The sequence below is a fragment of the Stigmatopora argus genome, unplaced genomic scaffold (assembly GCF_051989625.1).
Source record: "Stigmatopora argus isolate UIUO_Sarg unplaced genomic scaffold, RoL_Sarg_1.0 HiC_scaffold_72, whole genome shotgun sequence".
NCBI classification, from domain to species: domain Eukaryota; kingdom Metazoa; phylum Chordata; class Actinopteri; order Syngnathiformes; family Syngnathidae; genus Stigmatopora; species Stigmatopora argus.
In genome coordinates, this window is record NW_027520086.1 from 93,920 (window position 1) to 119,098 (window position 25,179).

The 25,179-nt window shown below is 44.4% G+C and overlaps 3 protein-coding genes and 2 non-coding genes across 5 annotated transcripts; 4 read left to right on the plus strand and 1 right to left on the minus strand.

Annotated features, from left to right (window-relative positions):
• Positions 1-1,004: 1,004 nt before the first annotated feature.
• LOC144070433 (18S ribosomal RNA) lies at positions 1,005-1,948 on the plus strand. The gene has a single exon (XR_013299289.1). It is a non-coding gene; the product is annotated as an 18S ribosomal RNA (ribosomal RNA).
• Positions 1,949-4,955: 3,007 nt separating this feature from the next.
• On the plus strand, positions 4,956-8,000 carry LOC144070426 (NADH-ubiquinone oxidoreductase chain 2-like). The gene is given in 1 exon segment (XM_077594949.1): positions 4,956-8,000. A coding segment is annotated over 1 exon segment (699 nt). The 5' UTR covers positions 4,956-5,035; the 3' UTR covers positions 5,735-8,000.
• On the minus strand, positions 6,375-15,378 carry LOC144070427 (NADH-ubiquinone oxidoreductase chain 6-like). The gene is given in 1 exon segment (XM_077594951.1): positions 6,375-15,378. A coding segment is annotated over 1 exon segment (522 nt). The 5' UTR covers positions 15,191-15,378; the 3' UTR covers positions 6,375-14,668.
• Positions 15,379-17,862: 2,484 nt separating this feature from the next.
• On the plus strand, positions 17,863-18,806 carry LOC144070434 (18S ribosomal RNA). Its single transcript, XR_013299290.1, has one exon. It is a non-coding gene; the product is annotated as an 18S ribosomal RNA (ribosomal RNA).
• Positions 18,807-21,813: 3,007 nt separating this feature from the next.
• Positions 21,814-24,858, plus strand: LOC144070415 (NADH-ubiquinone oxidoreductase chain 2-like). The gene is given in 1 exon segment (XM_077594934.1): positions 21,814-24,858. A coding segment is annotated over 1 exon segment (699 nt). The 5' UTR covers positions 21,814-21,893; the 3' UTR covers positions 22,593-24,858.
• Positions 24,859-25,179: the final 321 nt, after the last annotated feature.

A 25,179-nucleotide genomic window follows, 5' to 3' on the forward strand; every position in this document is an offset into this window, starting at 1 on the left:
ACTATCTTCTGCAGTGCATATATGGTATATGCATATTATGCTTTTAATAAATTATGTGTGGTTATTTAGGACTAACATGTATTATCACCACAATCTTATATTAAGCACAGAACACAACATAATTACTAAGGTAGATTAAAAACACATCAATAAGTAGAGTTAACGAATATTCAGACCAGGCGAAATTTAAGACCTAACTCAAACCTCATAGGTTAAGTTATACCAGGACCCAACTAATAGACAAATACACAATTTTAATGTAGTAAGAGCCTACCAACAAGTCCATTCCTTAAGGCCAACGGTTCTTGATGGTCAGGAACACTGATCGAAGGGTGGTTACCCGGGGGGTGAGTTATTCCTGGCATCTCCTCCTACTTCAGGTCCATGAATTGATTAATACTCACACTTTCATCGACGCTTACATCCGCTAATGGTGTACCACAATTGACTCGTTACCCACCTAGCCGGGCGTTCTCTCCACGGGGGCCTGGGGTCTCCTTTTTTTTTTTCCTTTCACCTTGCATTTCAGAGTGCGCACGGTATTAGCTGACAAGGGTGTACATTTTTCTTGTCTACGTATATCGTATGTAAAGTTGGAAAGACATTCCACATGAATCGCATTGATCTATTCCTAGAGCATAAGGTACAGTATCCCGTTTTATTCAAACGAAGATTTTCTAAGATCACCCCTTTCCCATAGTTTTTGAGGGTCAAACCCCCCTTACCCCCCTTACTCCTGGGATGACTAATACTCCTGCAAACCCCCCGGAAACAGGCACATCAAGGCGTAAGTTACCCTAAAAATAGGGTTACCCGGTTATTTGGAAACAAACACATTTAATAAAATATTATGCAAAATGATTTTTTTTTCCATATTTTAGTATTCACAAAATAAAAAATCAAAAACTACACAAATCAAAAATATTATAGTATTGCATTTGTAGCTTAACTCTAAAGCATGACACTGAAGATGTCAAAATGGGCCCTAGAAATCTCCAAAGGCATAAAGGTTTGGTCCTAACTTTTCTGTCTCCTATAACTATACTTACACATGCAAGTATCCGCGCCCCCGTGAGAATGCCCGCCGATCTCTTGTGAGACCGCGGAGCCGGTATCAGGCACACTTCGATAGCCCATGACACCTTGCTCAGCCACCCCCTTAAGGGATTTCAGCAGTGATAAACATTAAGCCATAAGTGAAAACTTGACTTAGTTAAAGTTAAGAGGGCCGGTAAAACTCGTGCCAGCCACCGCGGTTATACGAGAGGCCCGAGCCGACAGGACCCGGCATAAAGAGTGGTTAAGACCCCCCCCCTTTTTTTTAAAGCTAAACACCCTCCCAGCTCTTATACGCGCCCGAGGGAAGGAAGACCTAGTACGAAAGTGGCTTTAAATACCTGAACCCACGAAAGCTAAGGAACAAACTGGGATTAGATACCCCATTATGCATAGCCGTAAACATTGATTCACCACTTATTAATTATCCGCCTGGGAACTACTAGCGTAAGCTTAAAACCCAAAGGACTTGGCGGTGCCTTAGACCCACCTAGAGGAGCCTGTTCTATAACTGATACCCCCCGCTTAACCTCACCCCTTTTTGCCATCCCCGCCTATATACCGCCGTCGTCAGCTCACCCTTTGAAGGATGTCTAGTGAGCAAGATTGGTACAACCTAAAACGTCAGGTCGAGGTGTAGTGTATAAAGGGGGAAGTAATGGGCTACATTCGCTTAACACCGAATACGGAAGATTGATTGAAACAACACTCCAAAGGAGGATTTAGCAGTAAGATGGAACTAGAGAGTCCAACTGAAACTGGCCCTGAGGCGCGCACACACCGCCCGTCACTCTCCCCCAATACAAAACTAAGTTAAATAAAACAATAAATAAACAAAGGGGAGGCAAGTCGTAACATGGTAAGTGTACCGGAAGGTGCACTTGGAACACAGAGTATAGCTAAATTAGTAAAGCATCTCACTTACACCGAGAAGTCGCCCATGCAAATTGGACTACCCTGAACCGTAAAACTAGCCCCACTTTTCTAAAACCAAAATAACTATATTTATAACCCCAAAGACCCCCCTTTATCCCCCCTCTAAACAAACCATTTTTCCAACTTAGTATGGGAGACAGAAAAGAAAATAAGGAGCTATAACAAAAGTACCGTAAGGGAAGGATGAAAGAGAAATGAAAAACTCAATAAGAAATAAAAAGCAGAGATTGATCCTCGTACCTTTTGCATCATGATTTAACAAGAATTAAGCAAGCAAAGAGAACTTAAGTTTGCCCTCCCGAAACTAAGTGAGCTACTCCGGGTCAGCCGTAAGAGCCAACCCTTGTCTGTGGCAAAAGACTGGGACGAACTCCGAGTAGAAGTGAAAGACTTATCGAACTTAGTTATAGCTGGTTGCCTGAGAAACGAATTTTAGTTCCCCCTAATTAATTTACCGCGCATCAACTTAGTAAAACACAGTAAGAACAGCAAAATAATTAGACTCATTCAAGAGGGGTACAGCCCTTTTGAAATAAGACACAACTTTTTAAGCAGGGTAAAGATCATAAAACTAAAGGGCTATACCCTAGTGGGCCTAAAAGCAGCCACCTATAAAGAAAGCGTTAAAGCTCAAGCATCTATAGACCCCCTTAGATTAGGATAATTAAACTAACCCCGCTAAACATATCAAGCCGCCCCTCCTCCAAGGAAGAGATTATGTTAATATGAGTAACAAGAGAGCCAGCCTCTCTCTAAGCACAAGTATAATTCGGAACGAACCCCTCACCGAAAAACAACGGACCCAATTCCAGAGGGCACTGTAAACAACAAACCAAGAAACCCCTACAATAAACCCCCGTTAACCCTACACTGGAGTGCTACCAAAGAAAGATATAAAGAGGAAGAAGGAACTCGGCAAAAATAAGAAGCCTCGCCTGTTTACCAAAAACATCGCCTCTTGCAAACTAAGAATAAGAGGTCCTGCCTGCCCTGTGACCCTGTGTTTAACGGCCGCGGTATTTTGACCGTGCGAAGGTAGCGTAATCACTTGTCTTTTAAATGAAGACCTGTATGAATGGCAAGACGAGGGCTTGACTGTCTCCTTCCTTTTATCAGTGAAATTGATCCCCCCGTGCAGAAGCGGGGCTAAAACCATAAGACGAGAAGACCCTATGGAGCTTTAAATACTTAAGCAATCCTTTGTTTAAACCCCGCTAATACCGGAGTAAACAATAAGGTAATTACTTAACTATTTTTGGTTGGGGCGACCGCGGGGAAAAAAGAAACCCCCGTAAAGATAGAGGTGAAACCTTAAAACTACGAACCACTGTTCTATGTAACAAAATCTTTGACCTATGATCCGGCAAAGCCGATCAACGGACCGAGTTACCCTAGGGATAACAGCGCAATCCCCTTTAAGAGTCCCTATCGACAAGGGGGTTTACGACCTCGATGTTGGATCAGGACATCCTAACGGTGTAGCCGCTGTTAAGGGTTCGTTTGTTCAACGATTAAAGTCCTACGTGATCTGAGTTCAGACCGGAGTAATCCAGGTCAGTTTCTATCTATGCAGCAGTCTACTCTAGTACGAAAGGACCGAGAAGAAAAGGCCCCTATTTAAAACACGCCTTACCCCTACTTAATGAAACCAACTAAAATCAAGCAAGAGGAGGCAGCCATCACCTGGAGAACTCAGTACGTTAAGGTGGCAGAGTAAGGCCATTGCTAAAGCTCTAAGCTCTTTCAACAGGGGTTCAAATCCCCTCCTTAACTATGATCAACTACTTAATCATCTATATTATCAACCCCTTAGCCTATATTGTCCCCGTTCTATTAGCAGTTGCCTTTCTAACCCTTATTGAACGCAAAGTCTTGGGGTACATACAATTCCGCAAAGGCCCAAACATTGTAGGACCCTACGGCCTCCTGCAACCCATCGCCGACGGGGTAAAACTCTTCATCAAAGAACCTGTACGACCCTCGACAGCCTCCCCCCTCTTATTCCTTACTGCTCCCGTATTAGCCCTTACCCTAGCACTAACTCTTTGAGCCCCTATACCTATGCCTCACCCTGTAACCAATGTTAACCTTACTATCTTATTCATCCTGGCTTTATCGAGCTTAGCAGTGTACTCAATTCTCGGGTCAGGGTGAGCCTCCAACTCAAAATACGCCCTAATCGGAGCATTGCGGGCCGTCGCACAAACAATCTCTTACGAGGTAAGTCTAGGGCTAATCCTTCTGTCCCTAATTGTACTATCCGGGGACTTCACCCTACAGGCATTCGGGGTTACACAAGAGACCATATGACTCGCTCTCCCCGCTTGACCCTTAGCAGCTATATGGTACATCTCAACCCTAGCAGAAACAAACCGGGCCCCCTTTGATCTCACAGAGGGTGAGTCAGAACTGGTCTCTGGGTTTAATGTCGAATACGCAGCAGGACCATTTGCCTTATTTTTCTTAGCAGAGTACGCCAATATTCTTCTAATAAACACACTCTCCGCTGCCTTATTTTTAGGAGCATCCAACATACCCCTTCTCCCAGAATTAACCACCATCAACCTTATAATTAAAGCAACATTGCTCTCAGTTGTCTTTCTATGAGTGCGAGCTTCATACCCCCGCTTCCGCTACGATCAATTAATACACCTTATTTGAAAAAACTTCCTTCCCATGACCCTCGCTATAGTAATTTGACACCTTTCCCTGCCAATCTCTATAGCAGGACTACCTCCCCAGTTTTAAGGGGTTGTGCCTGAATAAAGGACCACTTTGATAGAGTGTACAATGGGGGTTAAAATCCCCCCAACTCCTAGGAAGTAGGGAATCGAACCCTTCTGAAGAGATCAAAACTCTTAGTGCCTCCACTACACCACTTCCTAGTAAAGTAAGCTAAAAAAGCTTTTGGGCCCATACCCCAAAAATGCAGGTTAAACCCCTTCCTTTACTAATGAACCCCACCGTATTCACAATCCTCATCTTCAGCTTAGGTGTGGGCACGGCCCTTACATTCATAAGCTCCCACTGATTCATCGCATGGATGGGTCTAGAAATCAGCACATTAGCTATTATCCCGGTAATAGCCCAACACCGCCACCCTCGCTCAGTAGAAGCAACTACTAAGTACTTCCTGACGCAGGCAACCGCCGCCGCTATAATCTTGTTTGCCTGCTCTACTAACGCATGAATAACAGGACAATGGACTATTAACCAAATGTACCACCCCCTCCCTCTCACAATCATCATCTTGGCTGTTGCCTTTAAAATCGGATTGGCCCCCTTACACACTTGACTCCCTGAAGTCCTACAAGGGCTAGACCTAAGTACTGGAATAATCCTGTCCACCTGACAAAAACTCGCACCTTTCGCCCTTATTTCACAACTCCCCCCTCAAGTAATACCAGTCTTAACAGGGCTGGCTGTCTTATCAACTCTAGTGGGAGGGTGAGGGGGTCTAAACCAAACCCAACTACGCAAAATTCTTGCATACTCCTCCATCGCACACTTAGGCTGAATCACCCTTATTCTCCAATACTCCCAAACCCTAGCACTATTTGCCCTGATCACTTACATCTTTATAACCATTTCTGCCTTTGAACTCTTCAAAGTTAATAACTCCACATCTATTATTATATTAACAATCTCGTGGACAAAGTCCCCCGCATTAACTGCACTTACTCCTTTAATTATACTATCTTTGGCAGGGCTGCCCCCCATGACAGGGTTTGGTCCTAAATGATTAATTCTACAAGAACTCACTAAACAACAGCTAATCCCCATGGCAACACTAATAGCCCTCTCTGCTCTTTTAAGTCTTTTCTTCTACCTACGTGTTGCTCACTCCGTCTCACTCACCATGCACCCCAATAATATCATAGCTATATCAAAATGACCAAAAATTAAGGTTCGCATACCATTTACTTCAACCATAGCAATATCACTCTCCCTGTTGATACTCCCCCTCCTCCCAACCATCCTAACGTGACTAAACTAAGAGACTTAGGTTTAACTAGACCAAGGGCCTTCAAAGCCCTAAGCAGGGGTGAAAGACCCTTAGACTCTGTAAGACTTGCGAGAAATTAACTCACATCTCCTGTATGCAAAACAGATACTTTAATTAAGCTAAAGCCTTACTAGAAGGGAAGGCCTCGATCCTACAAAGTTTTAGTTAACAGCTAAACGCCCAAACCAGCGAGCATCCTTCTACCCCTCCCCCGCCTTTTCAAGGCTTAGAAGGCGGGGGAGGAGACCCCAGCGAAAGTTATTTCGCTCTTTAAGATTTGCAATCTTACGTGCAGAACACTTTGGGGCCTGGTAAGAAGGGGGCTCAAACCCCTGTGCATGGGATTACAATCCACCGCCTGCTCGGCCATCTTACCTGTGGCAATCACTCGATGATTCTTCTCAACAAACCATAAAGATATCGGCACCCTTTATTTAATTTTTGGTGCCTGAGCCGGAATGGTGGGCACTGCACTAAGCCTTCTCATCCGCGCGGAACTAAGTCAACCCGGGGCACTATTAGGGGATGATCAGATTTACAATGTGATCGTCACAGCTCATGCGTTCGTAATAATCTTTTTTATAGTAATACCAATTATAATCGGGGGCTTTGGCAACTGACTTATTCCTTTAATGATTGGGGCGCCTGATATGGCTTTCCCCCGTATGAACAACATAAGCTTCTGACTTCTACCCCCCTCATTCCTCCTGCTTTTAGCCTCATCTGGCGTAGAAGCAGGTGCTGGCACGGGGTGAACCGTTTACCCCCCTTTATCAAGCAATCTGGCTCATGCGGGAGCCTCCGTAGACCTAACAATTTTTTCCCTGCACCTGGCCGGTGTTTCATCTATCTTAGGCGCTATTAATTTTATCACCACAATTATTAACATAAAACCCCCTTCAACCTCACAATACCAAACACCCCTCTTCGTCTGAGCTGTACTAATCACAGCAGTTTTACTTCTCTTATCACTACCTGTCCTAGCAGCCGGTATCACTATACTCCTCACCGACCGTAACTTAAACACAACTTTCTTCGACCCTGCTGGAGGAGGAGACCCGATCCTTTATCAACACCTGTTCTGGTTCTTCGGGCACCCTGAAGTGTACATCCTAATCTTACCAGGCTTTGGGATGATCTCCCACATCGTCGCATACTACGCAGGTAAAAAAGAACCTTTCGGCTACATGGGCATAGTATGAGCAATAATAGCTATTGGCCTACTAGGATTTATCGTGTGGGCCCACCATATGTTCACAGTGGGAATGGATGTTGACACCCGCGCTTATTTCACCTCCGCAACAATAATTATCGCGATCCCCACTGGTGTAAAAGTGTTCAGCTGACTGGCCACTCTGCACGGGGGCGCTATTAAATGAGAAACCCCTCTCTTATGAGCCCTAGGGTTTATTTTCCTTTTTACAGTCGGGGGTTTAACAGGCATTGTACTAGCTAATTCTTCGCTTGACATTGTTCTTCATGACACCTATTATGTCGTAGCCCACTTCCACTATGTCTTGTCAATAGGAGCTGTATTTGCTATCATAGCAGGGTTTGTGCACTGATTCCCGCTATTCTCTGGCTATACTTTACATAGTACATGAACCAAAATCCACTTCGTAGTAATATTCGCAGGTGTAAATCTCACTTTCTTTCCTCAACACTTCTTAGGGCTTGCAGGAATACCTCGTCGATACTCCGACTACCCTGATGCCTACACCCTGTGGAACACAGTCTCGTCAATCGGTTCCCTTATCTCACTAATTGCAGTTATTATGTTCCTGTTCATCCTTTGAGAAGCATTTGCAACTAAACGAGAAATCCTCTCAGTAGAACTAGCCTCTATTAATGTAGAATGATCAAACGGCTGCCCACCACCTTACCACACATTTGAAGAGCCTGCTTATGTCAAAGTTCACTCAAATAAACCAGAAAGGAGGGAGTCGAACCCCCATGTGGCAGTTTCAAGCCGCCCGCATAACCACTCTGCCACTTTCTTAATGAGATGTTAGTAAAACATTACATTGCCTTGTCAAGACAAAATTGTGAGTTAAACCCTCGCACATCTTATTTATGGCCCACCCCTCTCAACTAGGTTTTCAAGACGCAGCCTCACCTGTTATAGAAGAATTACTCCATTTCCACGACCACGCCTTAATAATTGTCTTTCTTATCAGCACCCTCGTACTTTACATTATTGTTGCTATAATCACCACAAAGTTAACAAACAAATTTCTACTAGACTCCCAAGAAATTGAAATTATTTGAACAGTCCTTCCAGCAGTCATCCTTATCTTAATCGCATTACCCTCCTTACGCATTCTTTACTTAATAGATGAGATTAACGACCCACACCTGACAATTAAAGCGGTCGGCCACCAATGGTACTGAAGTTACGAATACACAGATTATGAAAACTTAAGCTTTGATTCATACATAGTACCTACCCGAGACCTCTCCCCCGGACAATTCCGGCTACTGGAAGCAGACCATCGTATAGTAATCCCTGTTGAATCCCCCATCCGAGTCCTAGTAACCGCAGAAGACGTACTTCACTCTTGAGCAGTGCCCTCTTTAGGTGTAAAAATGGACGCCGTACCAGGACGACTAAACCAAACAGCATTTATCACCTCCCGACCAGGAGTGTTTTACGGACAGTGTTCAGAAATCTGCGGTGCCAACCATAGTTTCATGCCCATCGTAGTAGAGGCTGTCCCCCTCCAATATTTTGAAAACTGATCCTCTCTTATACTTGAAGACGCCTCGCTAAGAAGCTAAATAGGGACTAGCATTAGCCTTTTAAGCTAAAGACTGGTGGCCCCCAACCACCCCTAGCGATATGCCTCAACTAAACCCCGGTCCTTGACTTATAATCCTTATCTTTTCTTGATTAGTTTTTTCAGCTGTAATTCCCCCTAAAATTATATCACACTTGTTCCCTAATGAGCCTAACCCAATAAATAACGAGGCCTCTAAAACAACTCCTTGGACCTGACGATGGCAGTAAGCTTTTTCGACCAATTCCTCAGCCCTGTCTTTTTGGGGACACCCTTAATTGTACTTGCTCAAATCCTCCCCTGGACCCTTTATCCTTCCGCCCCCTCCCGTTGACTCAACAATCGTCTGACCACCCTTCAAGGCTGGTTCATTAACCGCTTTACCCAACAACTCCTTCTACCCATCAACCCTGGAGGGCATAAATGGGCTTTAATATTCTCATCTTTAATAATCTTACTAGTTACAATTAATATGCTAGGACTGCTCCCATACACCTTTACCCCTACTACACAACTATCATTAAATATAGGCCTTGCTGTTCCCCTGTGAATAGCAACGGTAATTATTGGAATGCGTAACCAACCAACCCACTCATTAGGCCATCTTCTTCCTGAAGGGTCCCCCATTCTTCTGATCCCGGTACTAATTATCATTGAAACTATCAGTTTACTTATTCGACCTCTAGCCCTCGGAGTCCGACTTACCGCTAACCTAACTGCCGGACACCTTTTAATTCAACTAATCGCCACCGCAGGCTTCGTAGTGTTACCCTTAATACCCGTAGTAGCAATCTTAACTTACACTGTTCTTTTCCTTTTGACCTTGCTTGAAGTAGCAGTTGCTATAATCCAGGCATATGTGTTTGTCCTACTACTAAGCCTCTACTTACAAGAAAACGTTTAATGACCCACCAAGCACACGCATACCACATAGTAGACCCCAGCCCATGGCCTTTAACAGGCGCAATCGGAGCCCTCCTAATAACATCAGGTCTTGCAATCTGATTCCATTTTAACTCTACAGTCCTTATATCCTTAGGCCTCCTAATTCTTCTCCTTACCATACTTCAATGGTGGCGAGATATTATCCGGGAGGGAACTTTTCAAGGCCATCACACCCCTCCAGTACAAAAAGGCCTACGTTACGGCATAATCCTGTTTATCACCTCTGAAGTATTCTTCTTCCTAGGCTTCTTCTGAGCTTTCTACCACTCAAGCCTCGCTCCCACCCCTGAACTTGGGGGTTGTTGACCCCCCTCAGGTATTCTAACCTTAGATCCATTTGAGGTCCCACTACTAAACACAGCCGTTCTTCTAGCCTCGGGAGTAACTGTTACCTGAGCCCACCATAGTATTATAGAAGGTCAACGAAAACAAGCTAATCAATCCTTAACTTTAACCATTCTCCTGGGCTTTTACTTCACACTACTCCAAGCCCTAGAATACTACGAAGCCCCTTTCACGATTGCAGACGGCGTGTACGGCTCAACATTCTTCGTAGCCACAGGATTCCACGGCCTACATGTAATCATCGGCTCAACATTCCTCGCCATTTGCCTCATCCGTCAAGTCCAATTCCATTTCACATCTGAGCACCACTTCGGCTTTGAAGCCGCAGCTTGATACTGACATTTTGTGGACGTAGTGTGATTGTTCTTATATGTATCTATCTATTGATGAGGATCTTAATCTTTTTAGTATTAAACAGTATCAGTGACTTCCAATCACCCGGTCTTGGTTAGACCCCAAGAAAAGATAATGAACCTAATCCTTACAATTCTCTTAATTACAGGCTTACTCTCCACCATCCTAGCCTTAGTCTCTTTTTGACTCCCTCAAATAACCCCTGACTCAGACAAACTTTCCCCTTACGAATGCGGGTTTGATCCGTTAGGGTCAGCCCGACTGCCCTTTTCACTCCGATTCTTTTTAATCGCAATCCTATTCCTCTTGTTCGACTTAGAAATCGCCCTTCTCCTCCCCCTCCCTTGGGGGCTTCAAATAATATCCCCGTTACAGACTTTCTACTGAGCTACTGCAGTTCTGATCCTTTTAACCCTGGGCCTTGTGTACGAATGAACACAAGGGGGCCTAGAATGAGCTGAATAAGACGTTAGTTTAAAGAAAACATTTGATTTCGGCTCAAAAACCTGTGGTTAAACCCCACAACCTCTTTATGACCCCCGTTCATTTTGCTTCTTCCTCCGCTTTTATCCTAGGACTTATAGGGCTTGCACTCCACCGCTCACACCTTCTCTCAGCTCTACTCTGTTTAGAGGGAATGATACTATCTCTGTACATCACCCTTTCTTTATGAGCTCTGGAGTTTGGGTCAATTAATTTCTGCCCCTCCCCCATAATCTTACTGGCTTTTTCAGCATGTGAAGCAAGCACCGGATTAGCCCTCCTAGTAGCCACATCCCGAACCCACGGATCTGATCGCATACAATCACTTAACATATTACAATGCTAAAAATCCTACTACCAACGATTATGCTCACCCCTGCAGTATGGTTAACTAAACCAAAATGAGTGTGACCTTTAACCCTTACTAATAGCCTTATAATTGCTTTCGCAAGCCTTCACTGAATTATGTGAACAGCAGAAACTGGATGGTCCTCACTTAACACCTCCTTAGGCACAGACCCCTTATCGACCCCCTTATTAATTCTTTCATGCTGGTTACTACCCCTCATACTCTTGGCTAGCCAAAACCACTTAACCTTGTCCACACCAAACCAACAACGATTGTACATCACCCTTCTTATCTCACTGCAAATCTTTCTAATCGCAGCTTTTAGTGCCACAGAGTTAATTATGTTCTATGTTATGTTTGAAGCTACCTTAATCCCCACGCTTCTTATTATCACCCGCTGGGGTAATCAAGCTGAGCGACTAAACGCAGGAATTTACTTCCTTTTTTACACTCTCGCAGGGTCTCTGCCTCTACTAGTAGCTCTCCTTGTCCTACAAAATAAGGTAGGAACTTTATCCGTCATTATTTTACAACACTCAGACCAATTAATAACAACCTCCTACGCAAGCAAAATCTGGTGAGCTGCCTGCCTAACCGCATTCCTGGTAAAAATGCCTCTGTACGGATTACACCTGTGACTTCCCAAAGCCCACGTAGAAGCACCAATCGCCGGCTCAATGGTCTTAGCCGCAGTACTTCTAAAGCTAGGGGGATACGGGATAATCCGCCTTCTAGCTGTGCTGGAACCTTTAACAAAACAACTAAGCTACCCATTTCTTATTCTTGCCTTATGGGGCGTTGTAATAACAAGCTCCATCTGCTTACGACAAACAGACTTAAAGTCTCTCATCGCTTACTCCTCAGTAAGCCACATAGGACTTGTAACAGCAGCAATTCTAATCCAAACGCCTTGAGGACTAACAGGGGCCACTGTTCTTATAATTGCCCACGGCTTAACCTCTTCCGCTCTCTTCTGCCTAGCTAATATAAACTATGAACGAACCCACAGCCGAACTATGATTCTCGCCCGAGGATTACAAGTCGCACTGCCATTAATAGCAACCTGGTGGTTCATTACCACTTTGGCTAATTTAGCTCTGCCTCCCCTACCCAATCTCATAGGGGAACTAATCATCATCTCATCACTCTACAACTGATCCCCCTTAACCATCACACTCACAGCAACAGGAGTTTTAATGACCGCGGCATATTCCTTGTATCTGTATATTACAACTCAACGAGGCCCACTAACCCACCATCTAGCCCAACTTCAACCTTCACATACCCGAGAACACTTAGTAATAGCACTTCATCTTCTACCCTTATTAATGATTATTTTTAAACCAGAGATTATCTGAGCTTGAACATTCTGCAGGTATAGTTTAACTAAAAACGTCAGATTGTGATTCTAAAGACAAGAGTTAAAATCTCTTTACCCGCCGAGAGGGGTCAGACTACAACGTAAAACTGCTAACTTTCGCCTCCTTGGTTCAATTCCAGGGCCCTTTCAACGCTCCTGAAGGATAACAGCTCATCCGTTGGTCTTAGAAACCAAAAACCCTTGGTGCAAATCCAAGCAGAAGCTATGCACCTTAACACTTTGGCTACAACTTCAGCCTTACTAATTATTTTTGCCCTGCTAATCACCCCCGTAATAACTTCATTAACCCCTAAAACATTACACGCCTCTTGACCTTTAACGGACGTAAAGGCTGCTGTAAAACTAGCATTCATCGTAAGCCTCCTCCCATTATTTATTTTTCTAAACGACGGGGTAGAAACTATTCTTACCACATTCTCTTGAATGAACATCTCAACATTCGACCTAAACCTAAGCTTTAAATTTGACCTTTACTCCATTATCTTTACCCCTGTCGCACTCTATGTTACGTGGTCTATTCTAGAGTTCGCCTCCTGATATATGCACTCAGACCCCCAAATACCCCGATTTTTCAAATACTTGCTGATATTCCTAATCGCAATAGTAATCCTAGTGACAGCTAACAATATATTTCAGCTGTTTATCGGCTGGGAGGGGGTCGGCATTATGTCTTTCCTCTTGATCGGGTGGTGATTCGGCCGGGCCGACGCAAATAATGCAGCTTTACAAGCAGTCCTGTACAACCGGGTTGGAGACGTCGGGCTAATCCTAGCCATGGCATGAATTGCCTTCAATCTTAACTCCTGGGAAATACAACAAATGTTTACCCTAGCTAAAGATAAAGACATAACCGTTCCCCTCATCGGTTTAATCGTAGCAGCAACCGGAAAATCAGCACAATTCGGACTTCACCCATGACTTCCGTCAGCTATAGAAGGACCAACCCCTGTCTCCGCATTACTCCACTCAAGCACCATAGTTGTTGCAGGAATTTTCTTGCTAATCCGAATCAGCCCCATAATGGAGAATAACCAATTGGCCCTAACAACCTGCCTATGTCTAGGAGCCTTAACCACCCTATTTACAGCAATCTGTGCCTTAACACAAAATGATATCAAAAAAATCATTGCTTTCTCAACCTCCAGTCAACTAGGCCTAATAATAGTAACAATCGGGCTTAACCAGCCCCAATTAGCCTTCCTTCATATCTGCACACATGCTTTTTTCAAAGCAATATTGTTCTTATGCTCTGGCTCAATTATCCATAGTTTAAACGACGAACAAGATATCCGCAAAATAGGCGGACTACACCACCTAGCCCCGTTTACATCATCTTCAGTAACTCTAGGCAGCCTCGCACTAACAGGCACTCCTTTTTTAGCCGGGTTCTTCTCCAAAGACGCTATTATTGAGGCTATGAACACCTCCTACCTAAACGCCTGAGCCCTAACACTTACAATTATCGCCACTTCATTCACAGCAGTCTACAGCCTTCGGGTCGTCTTCTTCGTAGTTATGGGTCACCCACGCTTCAACGCACTTTCGCCCATTAATGAAAACTCAACAAAACTAATAAACCCTATTAAACGTCTAGCCTGAGGAAGTATCGTAGCAGGGCTTATTATCGCATCAAACATAACCCCCTTAAAATCCCCAGTTATAACCACACCCATTTTATTAAAACTCGCCGCCCTAACAGTCACCATTGTGGGCCTTCTTACAGCACTAGAACTAGCCTTAATCACCACTAAACAATTAACCTACACCCCTAAAATCGCCCCCTTCACCTTCTCCACTATGCTAGGCTTTTTCCCATCCATTACTCACCGCCTCTCAACTGTTACGCCCCTCTCAGCCGGCCAACAAATCGCATCACAAAACATTGATCTTAGCTGGATAGAAAAAATTGGGCCAAAAGCCGTCGCCACAATAAACAACCCCCTAATCACCACTTCAAGTAACGCCCAAAAAGGCGCTATTAAAACCTTTTTAGGCCTTTATGTCTTAACCCTTATATTAGCCTCTTCAACCCTTGTCTAAACAACACGTAAAGCCCCTCGACCAAGCCCGCGAGTCAGCTCCAACACCACAAACAAAGTTAAAAGTAATACCCACGCCCCAATAATAAGTATAGCCCCTCCGGGGCCATACATTACACCCACCCCCAACATATCCCCCCGAAAAACAGAAAATTCGTATAACTCATCTGAGGGAACTCAAGAATACTTAGACCACTTATCAGCAAATAAACCTATCACGAAAACCACCCCTAAAGAGTAGCCGCACGAATAAAAAACAACCGACTCACTAACCCAGCTCTCAGGGTACGGCTCGGCAGCCAAGGCTGCTGAGTATGCAAAAACTACAAGCATGCCACCTAAATAAATTAAGAATAAGATTAAGGATAGAAACGGCCCCCCATGACTAATCATCATTCCACAGCCTACCCCTGACACAATAACTAACCCCAACGCAGCAAAATAAGGGGACGGGTTTGATGCCACAGCAATAACCCCCACAACCAACCCAATAAGCAAAAACAGCATAAAATAAATCATAATTCTTACTAGGATTTTAACCAAGACCAATGATATGAAAAACCACCGTTGTAACTCAACTATAAGAACATTAATGACAAACCTTAGCAGGACTCACCCTGCACTAAAAATCGCTAACAATACCTAAACTGACCCCCCCCCTTTTTTTACTCATATAGACTCTAGCAAGGAAAAAGGGGGGGGGAAGAGTGTCGGGGGGGGGGGGGGGGGGGGGGGGGGGGGGGGGGGGGGGGGGGGGGGGAGGGGGGGGTAATATTAACTATGCCCCCCTTTTTTTCGCCCAAGAACTGAATAAACAAAAACAATGTGCGATAGCATAACAACTCTTGTTAAAATTCGAGCCAGTGGTAATGATATAAACCCCGTCCCCCCATATAAACCTACTCTAGCAACATTAATGGCAAACCTTCGCAAAACTCACCCCTTACTAAAAATCGCTAACAACGCCTTAGTTGATTTACCAGCCCCCTCTAATATCTCAATTTGATGAAATTTCGGGTCATTACTAGGCTTATGTTTAGGCACACAAATCTTAACAGGCTTGTTTTTAGCCATACATTACACTTCTGACATCGCTACAGCCTTCTCATCAGTAGCCCACATCTGCCGCGACGTAAACTACGGGTGACTAATCCGTAATATACACGCAAACGGAGCATCTTTCTTTTTCATCTGTATCTACCTTCACATCGCCCGAGGACTTTACTACGGCTCCTTCTTATTTAAAGAAACTTGGAATGTGGGGGTCATCCTACTCATTCTGGTCATGGCCACCGCATTTGTGGGCTACGTCCTACCATGAGGACAAATATCATTTTGAGGCGCTACGGTCATCACTAACCTTATGTCAGCAGCACCCTACATCGGCAACGACCTAGTTCAATGGTTGTGGGGAGGCTTCTCAGTGGACAACGCCACATTAACACGCTTCTTCGCTTTCCACTTTCTGCTACCTTTTATTGTAGCAGCAGCCACAGTTGTGCACCTCCTATTCTTACACGAAACAGGCTCTAACAACCCCGCTGGCCTCAACTCGGACGCAGATAAAGTCTCATTCCACCCCTACTTCTCTTATAAAGATCTCCTGGGCTTCGCTGCACTACTAATCGCTTTAACACTCCTAGCCCTATTCGCACCAAACCTTTTGGGGGACCCTGATAACTTCACCCCCGCTAACCCCCTGGTCACCCCTCCCCACATCAAACCAGAGTGGTACTTTTTATTCGCTTACGCCATTCTACGGTCAATCCCTAACAAATTAGGGGGAGTACTAGCCCTGCTCTCATCTATCCTAGTCCTGGTCGTTGTCCCGATCCTCCACACATCAAAACAACGAGGCCTGATATTCCGCCCTCTGGGTCAATTTATCTTTTGGACCTTGATTGCCGACATACTAATTCTTACATGAATTGGAGGTATGCCAGTAGAACCCCCCTATATTCTCATCGGACAAGCAGCTTCCATTATTTATTTTACAATCTTCCTGGTCCTTATCCCGTCAGCCGGATGAACAGAGAACAAAATGTTAAAATGAGCCTGCACTAGTAGCTCAGTATAGAGCGCCGGTCTTGTAAACCGGAGGCCGGAGGTTAAAATCCTCCCTCCTGCTCAGAAGAGGGAGACTCAAACTCCCGCCGCCGGCCCCCAAAGCCGCAGTTCTTGCACTAAACTATCTTCTGCAGTGCATATATGGTATATGCATATTATGCTTTTAATAAATTATGTGTGGTTATTTAGGACTAACATGTATTATCACCACAATCTTATATTAAGCACAGAACACAACATAATTACTAAGGTAGATTAAAAACACATCAATAAGTAGAGTTAACGAATATTCAGACCAGGCGAAATTTAAGACCTAACTCAAACCTCATAGGTTAAGTTATACCAGGACCCAACTAATAGACAAATACACAATTTTAATGTAGTAAGAGCCTACCAACAAGTCCATTCCTTAAGGCCAACGGTTCTTGATGGTCAGGAACACTGATCGAAGGGTGGTTACCCGGGGGGTGAGTTATTCCTGGCATCTCCTCCTACTTCAGGTCCATGAATTGATTAATACTCACACTTTCATCGACGCTTACATCCGCTAATGGTGTACCACAATTGACTCGTTACCCACCTAGCCGGGCGTTCTCTCCACGGGGGCCTGGGGTCTCCTTTTTTTTTTTCCTTTCACCTTGCATTTCAGAGTGCGCACGGTATTAGCTGACAAGGGTGTACATTTTTCTTGTCTACGTATATCGTATGTAAAGTTGGAAAGACATTCCACATGAATCGCATTGATCTATTCCTAGAGCATAAGGTACAGTATCCCGTTTTATTCAAACGAAGATTTTCTAAGATCACCCCTTTCCCATAGTTTTTGAGGGTCAAACCCCCCTTACCCCCCTTACTCCTGGGATGACTAATACTCCTGCAAACCCCCCGGAAACAGGCACATCAAGGCGTAAGTTACCCTAAAAATAGGGTTACCCGGTTATTTGGAAACAAACACATTTAATAAAATATTATGCAAAATGATTTTTTTTTCCATATTTTAGTATTCACAAAATAAAAAATCAAAAACTACACAAATCAAAAATATTATAGTATTGCATTTGTAGCTTAACTCTAAAGCATGACACTGAAGATGTCAAAATGGGCCCTAGAAATCTCCAAAGGCATAAAGGTTTGGTCCTAACTTTTCTGTCTCCTATAACTATACTTACACATGCAAGTATCCGCGCCCCCGTGAGAATGCCCGCCGATCTCTTGTGAGACCGCGGAGCCGGTATCAGGCACACTTCGATAGCCCATGACACCTTGCTCAGCCACCCCCTTAAGGGATTTCAGCAGTGATAAACATTAAGCCATAAGTGAAAACTTGACTTAGTTAAAGTTAAGAGGGCCGGTAAAACTCGTGCCAGCCACCGCGGTTATACGAGAGGCCCGAGCCGACAGGACCCGGCATAAAGAGTGGTTAAGACCCCCCCCCTTTTTTTTAAAGCTAAACACCCTCCCAGCTCTTATACGCGCCCGAGGGAAGGAAGACCTAGTACGAAAGTGGCTTTAAATACCTGAACCCACGAAAGCTAAGGAACAAACTGGGATTAGATACCCCATTATGCATAGCCGTAAACATTGATTCACCACTTATTAATTATCCGCCTGGGAACTACTAGCGTAAGCTTAAAACCCAAAGGACTTGGCGGTGCCTTAGACCCACCTAGAGGAGCCTGTTCTATAACTGATACCCCCCGCTTAACCTCACCCCTTTTTGCCATCCCCGCCTATATACCGCCGTCGTCAGCTCACCCTTTGAAGGATGTCTAGTGAGCAAGATTGGTACAACCTAAAACGTCAGGTCGAGGTGTAGTGTATAAAGGGGGAAGTAATGGGCTACATTCGCTTAACACCGAATACGGAAGATTGATTGAAACAACACTCCAAAGGAGGATTTAGCAGTAAGATGGAACTAGAGAGTCCAACTGAAACTGGCCCTGAGGCGCGCACACACCGCCCGTCACTCTCCCCCAATACAAAACTAAGTTAAATAAAACAATAAATAAACAAAGGGGAGGCAAGTCGTAACATGGTAAGTGTACCGGAAGGTGCACTTGGAACACAGAGTATAGCTAAATTAGTAAAGCATCTCACTTACACCGAGAAGTCGCCCATGCAAATTGGACTACCCTGAACCGTAAAACTAGCCCCACTTTTCTAAAACCAAAATAACTATATTTATAACCCCAAAGACCCCCCTTTATCCCCCCTCTAAACAAACCATTTTTCCAACTTAGTATGGGAGACAGAAAAGAAAATAAGGAGCTATAACAAAAGTACCGTAAGGGAAGGATGAAAGAGAAATGAAAAACTCAATAAGAAATAAAAAGCAGAGATTGATCCTCGTACCTTTTGCATCATGATTTAACAAGAATTAAGCAAGCAAAGAGAACTTAAGTTTGCCCTCCCGAAACTAAGTGAGCTACTCCGGGTCAGCCGTAAGAGCCAACCCTTGTCTGTGGCAAAAGACTGGGACGAACTCCGAGTAGAAGTGAAAGACTTATCGAACTTAGTTATAGCTGGTTGCCTGAGAAACGAATTTTAGTTCCCCCTAATTAATTTACCGCGCATCAACTTAGTAAAACACAGTAAGAACAGCAAAATAATTAGACTCATTCAAGAGGGGTACAGCCCTTTTGAAATAAGACACAACTTTTTAAGCAGGGTAAAGATCATAAAACTAAAGGGCTATACCCTAGTGGGCCTAAAAGCAGCCACCTATAAAGAAAGCGTTAAAGCTCAAGCATCTATAGACCCCCTTAGATTAGGATAATTAAACTAACCCCGCTAAACATATCAAGCCGCCCCTCCTCCAAGGAAGAGATTATGTTAATATGAGTAACAAGAGAGCCAGCCTCTCTCTAAGCACAAGTATAATTCGGAACGAACCCCTCACCGAAAAACAACGGACCCAATTCCAGAGGGCACTGTAAACAACAAACCAAGAAACCCCTACAATAAACCCCCGTTAACCCTACACTGGAGTGCTACCAAAGAAAGATATAAAGAGGAAGAAGGAACTCGGCAAAAATAAGAAGCCTCGCCTGTTTACCAAAAACATCGCCTCTTGCAAACTAAGAATAAGAGGTCCTGCCTGCCCTGTGACCCTGTGTTTAACGGCCGCGGTATTTTGACCGTGCGAAGGTAGCGTAATCACTTGTCTTTTAAATGAAGACCTGTATGAATGGCAAGACGAGGGCTTGACTGTCTCCTTCCTTTTATCAGTGAAATTGATCCCCCCGTGCAGAAGCGGGGCTAAAACCATAAGACGAGAAGACCCTATGGAGCTTTAAATACTTAAGCAATCCTTTGTTTAAACCCCGCTAATACCGGAGTAAACAATAAGGTAATTACTTAACTATTTTTGGTTGGGGCGACCGCGGGGAAAAAAGAAACCCCCGTAAAGATAGAGGTGAAACCTTAAAACTACGAACCACTGTTCTATGTAACAAAATCTTTGACCTATGATCCGGCAAAGCCGATCAACGGACCGAGTTACCCTAGGGATAACAGCGCAATCCCCTTTAAGAGTCCCTATCGACAAGGGGGTTTACGACCTCGATGTTGGATCAGGACATCCTAACGGTGTAGCCGCTGTTAAGGGTTCGTTTGTTCAACGATTAAAGTCCTACGTGATCTGAGTTCAGACCGGAGTAATCCAGGTCAGTTTCTATCTATGCAGCAGTCTACTCTAGTACGAAAGGACCGAGAAGAAAAGGCCCCTATTTAAAACACGCCTTACCCCTACTTAATGAAACCAACTAAAATCAAGCAAGAGGAGGCAGCCATCACCTGGAGAACTCAGTACGTTAAGGTGGCAGAGTAAGGCCATTGCTAAAGCTCTAAGCTCTTTCAACAGGGGTTCAAATCCCCTCCTTAACTATGATCAACTACTTAATCATCTATATTATCAACCCCTTAGCCTATATTGTCCCCGTTCTATTAGCAGTTGCCTTTCTAACCCTTATTGAACGCAAAGTCTTGGGGTACATACAATTCCGCAAAGGCCCAAACATTGTAGGACCCTACGGCCTCCTGCAACCCATCGCCGACGGGGTAAAACTCTTCATCAAAGAACCTGTACGACCCTCGACAGCCTCCCCCCTCTTATTCCTTACTGCTCCCGTATTAGCCCTTACCCTAGCACTAACTCTTTGAGCCCCTATACCTATGCCTCACCCTGTAACCAATGTTAACCTTACTATCTTATTCATCCTGGCTTTATCGAGCTTAGCAGTGTACTCAATTCTCGGGTCAGGGTGAGCCTCCAACTCAAAATACGCCCTAATCGGAGCATTGCGGGCCGTCGCACAAACAATCTCTTACGAGGTAAGTCTAGGGCTAATCCTTCTGTCCCTAATTGTACTATCCGGGGACTTCACCCTACAGGCATTCGGGGTTACACAAGAGACCATATGACTCGCTCTCCCCGCTTGACCCTTAGCAGCTATATGGTACATCTCAACCCTAGCAGAAACAAACCGGGCCCCCTTTGATCTCACAGAGGGTGAGTCAGAACTGGTCTCTGGGTTTAATGTCGAATACGCAGCAGGACCATTTGCCTTATTTTTCTTAGCAGAGTACGCCAATATTCTTCTAATAAACACACTCTCCGCTGCCTTATTTTTAGGAGCATCCAACATACCCCTTCTCCCAGAATTAACCACCATCAACCTTATAATTAAAGCAACATTGCTCTCAGTTGTCTTTCTATGAGTGCGAGCTTCATACCCCCGCTTCCGCTACGATCAATTAATACACCTTATTTGAAAAAACTTCCTTCCCATGACCCTCGCTATAGTAATTTGACACCTTTCCCTGCCAATCTCTATAGCAGGACTACCTCCCCAGTTTTAAGGGGTTGTGCCTGAATAAAGGACCACTTTGATAGAGTGTACAATGGGGGTTAAAATCCCCCCAACTCCTAGGAAGTAGGGAATCGAACCCTTCTGAAGAGATCAAAACTCTTAGTGCCTCCACTACACCACTTCCTAGTAAAGTAAGCTAAAAAAGCTTTTGGGCCCATACCCCAAAAATGCAGGTTAAACCCCTTCCTTTACTAATGAACCCCACCGTATTCACAATCCTCATCTTCAGCTTAGGTGTGGGCACGGCCCTTACATTCATAAGCTCCCACTGATTCATCGCATGGATGGGTCTAGAAATCAGCACATTAGCTATTATCCCGGTAATAGCCCAACACCGCCACCCTCGCTCAGTAGAAGCAACTACTAAGTACTTCCTGACGCAGGCAACCGCCGCCGCTATAATCTTGTTTGCCTGCTCTACTAACGCATGAATAACAGGACAATGGACTATTAACCAAATGTACCACCCCCTCCCTCTCACAATCATCATCTTGGCTGTTGCCTTTAAAATCGGATTGGCCCCCTTACACACTTGACTCCCTGAAGTCCTACAAGGGCTAGACCTAAGTACTGGAATAATCCTGTCCACCTGACAAAAACTCGCACCTTTCGCCCTTATTTCACAACTCCCCCCTCAAGTAATACCAGTCTTAACAGGGCTGGCTGTCTTATCAACTCTAGTGGGAGGGTGAGGGGGTCTAAACCAAACCCAACTACGCAAAATTCTTGCATACTCCTCCATCGCACACTTAGGCTGAATCACCCTTATTCTCCAATACTCCCAAACCCTAGCACTATTTGCCCTGATCACTTACATCTTTATAACCATTTCTGCCTTTGAACTCTTCAAAGTTAATAACTCCACATCTATTATTATATTAACAATCTCGTGGACAAAGTCCCCCGCATTAACTGCACTTACTCCTTTAATTATACTATCTTTGGCAGGGCTGCCCCCCATGACAGGGTTTGGTCCTAAATGATTAATTCTACAAGAACTCACTAAACAACAGCTAATCCCCATGGCAACACTAATAGCCCTCTCTGCTCTTTTAAGTCTTTTCTTCTACCTACGTGTTGCTCACTCCGTCTCACTCACCATGCACCCCAATAATATCATAGCTATATCAAAATGACCAAAAATTAAGGTTCGCATACCATTTACTTCAACCATAGCAATATCACTCTCCCTGTTGATACTCCCCCTCCTCCCAACCATCCTAACGTGACTAAACTAAGAGACTTAGGTTTAACTAGACCAAGGGCCTTCAAAGCCCTAAGCAGGGGTGAAAGACCCTTAGACTCTGTAAGACTTGCGAGAAATTAACTCACATCTCCTGTATGCAAAACAGATACTTTAATTAAGCTAAAGCCTTACTAGAAGGGAAGGCCTCGATCCTACAAAGTTTTAGTTAACAGCTAAACGCCCAAACCAGCGAGCATCCTTCTACCCCTCCCCCGCCTTTTCAAGGCTTAGAAGGCGGGGGAGGAGACCCCAGCGAAAGTTATTTCGCTCTTTAAGATTTGCAATCTTACGTGCAGAACACTTTGGGGCCTGGTAAGAAGGGGGCTCAAACCCCTGTGCATGGGATTACAATCCACCGCCTGCTCGGCCATCTTACCTGTGGCAATCACTCGATGATTCTTCTCAACAAACCATAAAGATATCGGCACCCTTTATTTAATTTTTGGTGCCTGAGCCGGAATGGTGGGCACTGCACTAAGCCTTCTCATCCGCGCGGAACTAAGTCAACCCGGGGCACTATTAGGGGATGATCAGATTTACAATGTGATCGTCACAGCTCATGCGTTCGTAATAATCTTTTTTATAGTAATACCAATTATAATCGGGGGCTTTGGCAACTGACTTATTCCTTTAATGATTGGGGCGCCTGATATGGCTTTCCCCCGTATGAACAACATAAGCTTCTGACTTCTACCCCCCTCATTCCTCCTGCTTTTAGCCTCATCTGGCGTAGAAGCAGGTGCTGGCACGGGGTGAACCGTTTACCCCCCTTTATCAAGCAATCTGGCTCATGCGGGAGCCTCCGTAGACCTAACAATTTTTTCCCTGCACCTGGCCGGTGTTTCATCTATCTTAGGCGCTATTAATTTTATCACCACAATTATTAACATAAAACCCCCTTCAACCTCACAATACCAAACACCCCTCTTCGTCTGAGCTGTACTAATCACAGCAGTTTTACTTCTCTTATCACTACCTGTCCTAGCAGCCGGTATCACTATACTCCTCACCGACCGTAACTTAAACACAACTTTCTTCGACCCTGCTGGAGGAGGAGACCCGATCCTTTATCAACACCTGTTCTGGTTCTTCGGGCACCCTGAAGTGTACATCCTAATCTTACCAGGCTTTGGGATGATCTCCCACATCGTCGCATACTACGCAGGTAAAAAAGAACCTTTCGGCTACATGGGCATAGTATGAGCAATAATAGCTATTGGCCTACTAGGATTTATCGTGTGGGCCCACCATATGTTCACAGTGGGAATGGATGTTGACACCCGCGCTTATTTCACCTCCGCAACAATAATTATCGCGATCCCCACTGGTGTAAAAGTGTTCAGCTGACTGGCCACTCTGCACGGGGGCGCTATTAAATGAGAAACCCCTCTCTTATGAGCCCTAGGGTTTATTTTCCTTTTTACAGTCGGGGGTTTAACAGGCATTGTACTAGCTAATTCTTCGCTTGACATTGTTCTTCATGACACCTATTATGTCGTAGCCCACTTCCACTATGTCTTGTCAATAGGAGCTGTATTTGCTATCATAGCAGGGTTTGTGCACTGATTCCCGCTATTCTCTGGCTATACTTTACATAGTACATGAACCAAAATCCACTTCGTAGTAATATTCGCAGGTGTAAATCTCACTTTCTTTCCTCAACACTTCTTAGGGCTTGCAGGAATACCTCGTCGATACTCCGACTACCCTGATGCCTACACCCTGTGGAACACAGTCTCGTCAATCGGTTCCCTTATCTCACTAATTGCAGTTATTATGTTCCTGTTCATCCTTTGAGAAGCATTTGCAACTAAACGAGAAATCCTCTCAGTAGAACTAGCCTCTATTAATGTAGAATGATCAAACGGCTGCCCACCACCTTACCACACATTTGAAGAGCCTGCTTATGTCAAAGTTCACTCAAATAAACCAGAAAGGAGGGAGTCGAACCCCCATGTGGCAGTTTCAAGCCGCCCGCATAACCACTCTGCCACTTTCTTAATGAGATGTTAGTAAAACATTACATTGCCTTGTCAAGACAAAATTGTGAGTTAAACCCTCGCACATCTTATTTATGGCCCACCCCTCTCAACTAGGTTTTCAAGACGCAGCCTCACCTGTTATAGAAGAATTACTCCATTTCCACGACCACGCCTTAATAATTGTCTTTCTTATCAGCACCCTCGTACTTTACATTATTGTTGCTATAATCACCACAAAGTTAACAAACAAATTTCTACTAGACTCCCAAGAAATTGAAATTATTTGAACAGTCCTTCCAGCAGTCATCCTTATCTTAATCGCATTACCCTCCTTACGCATTC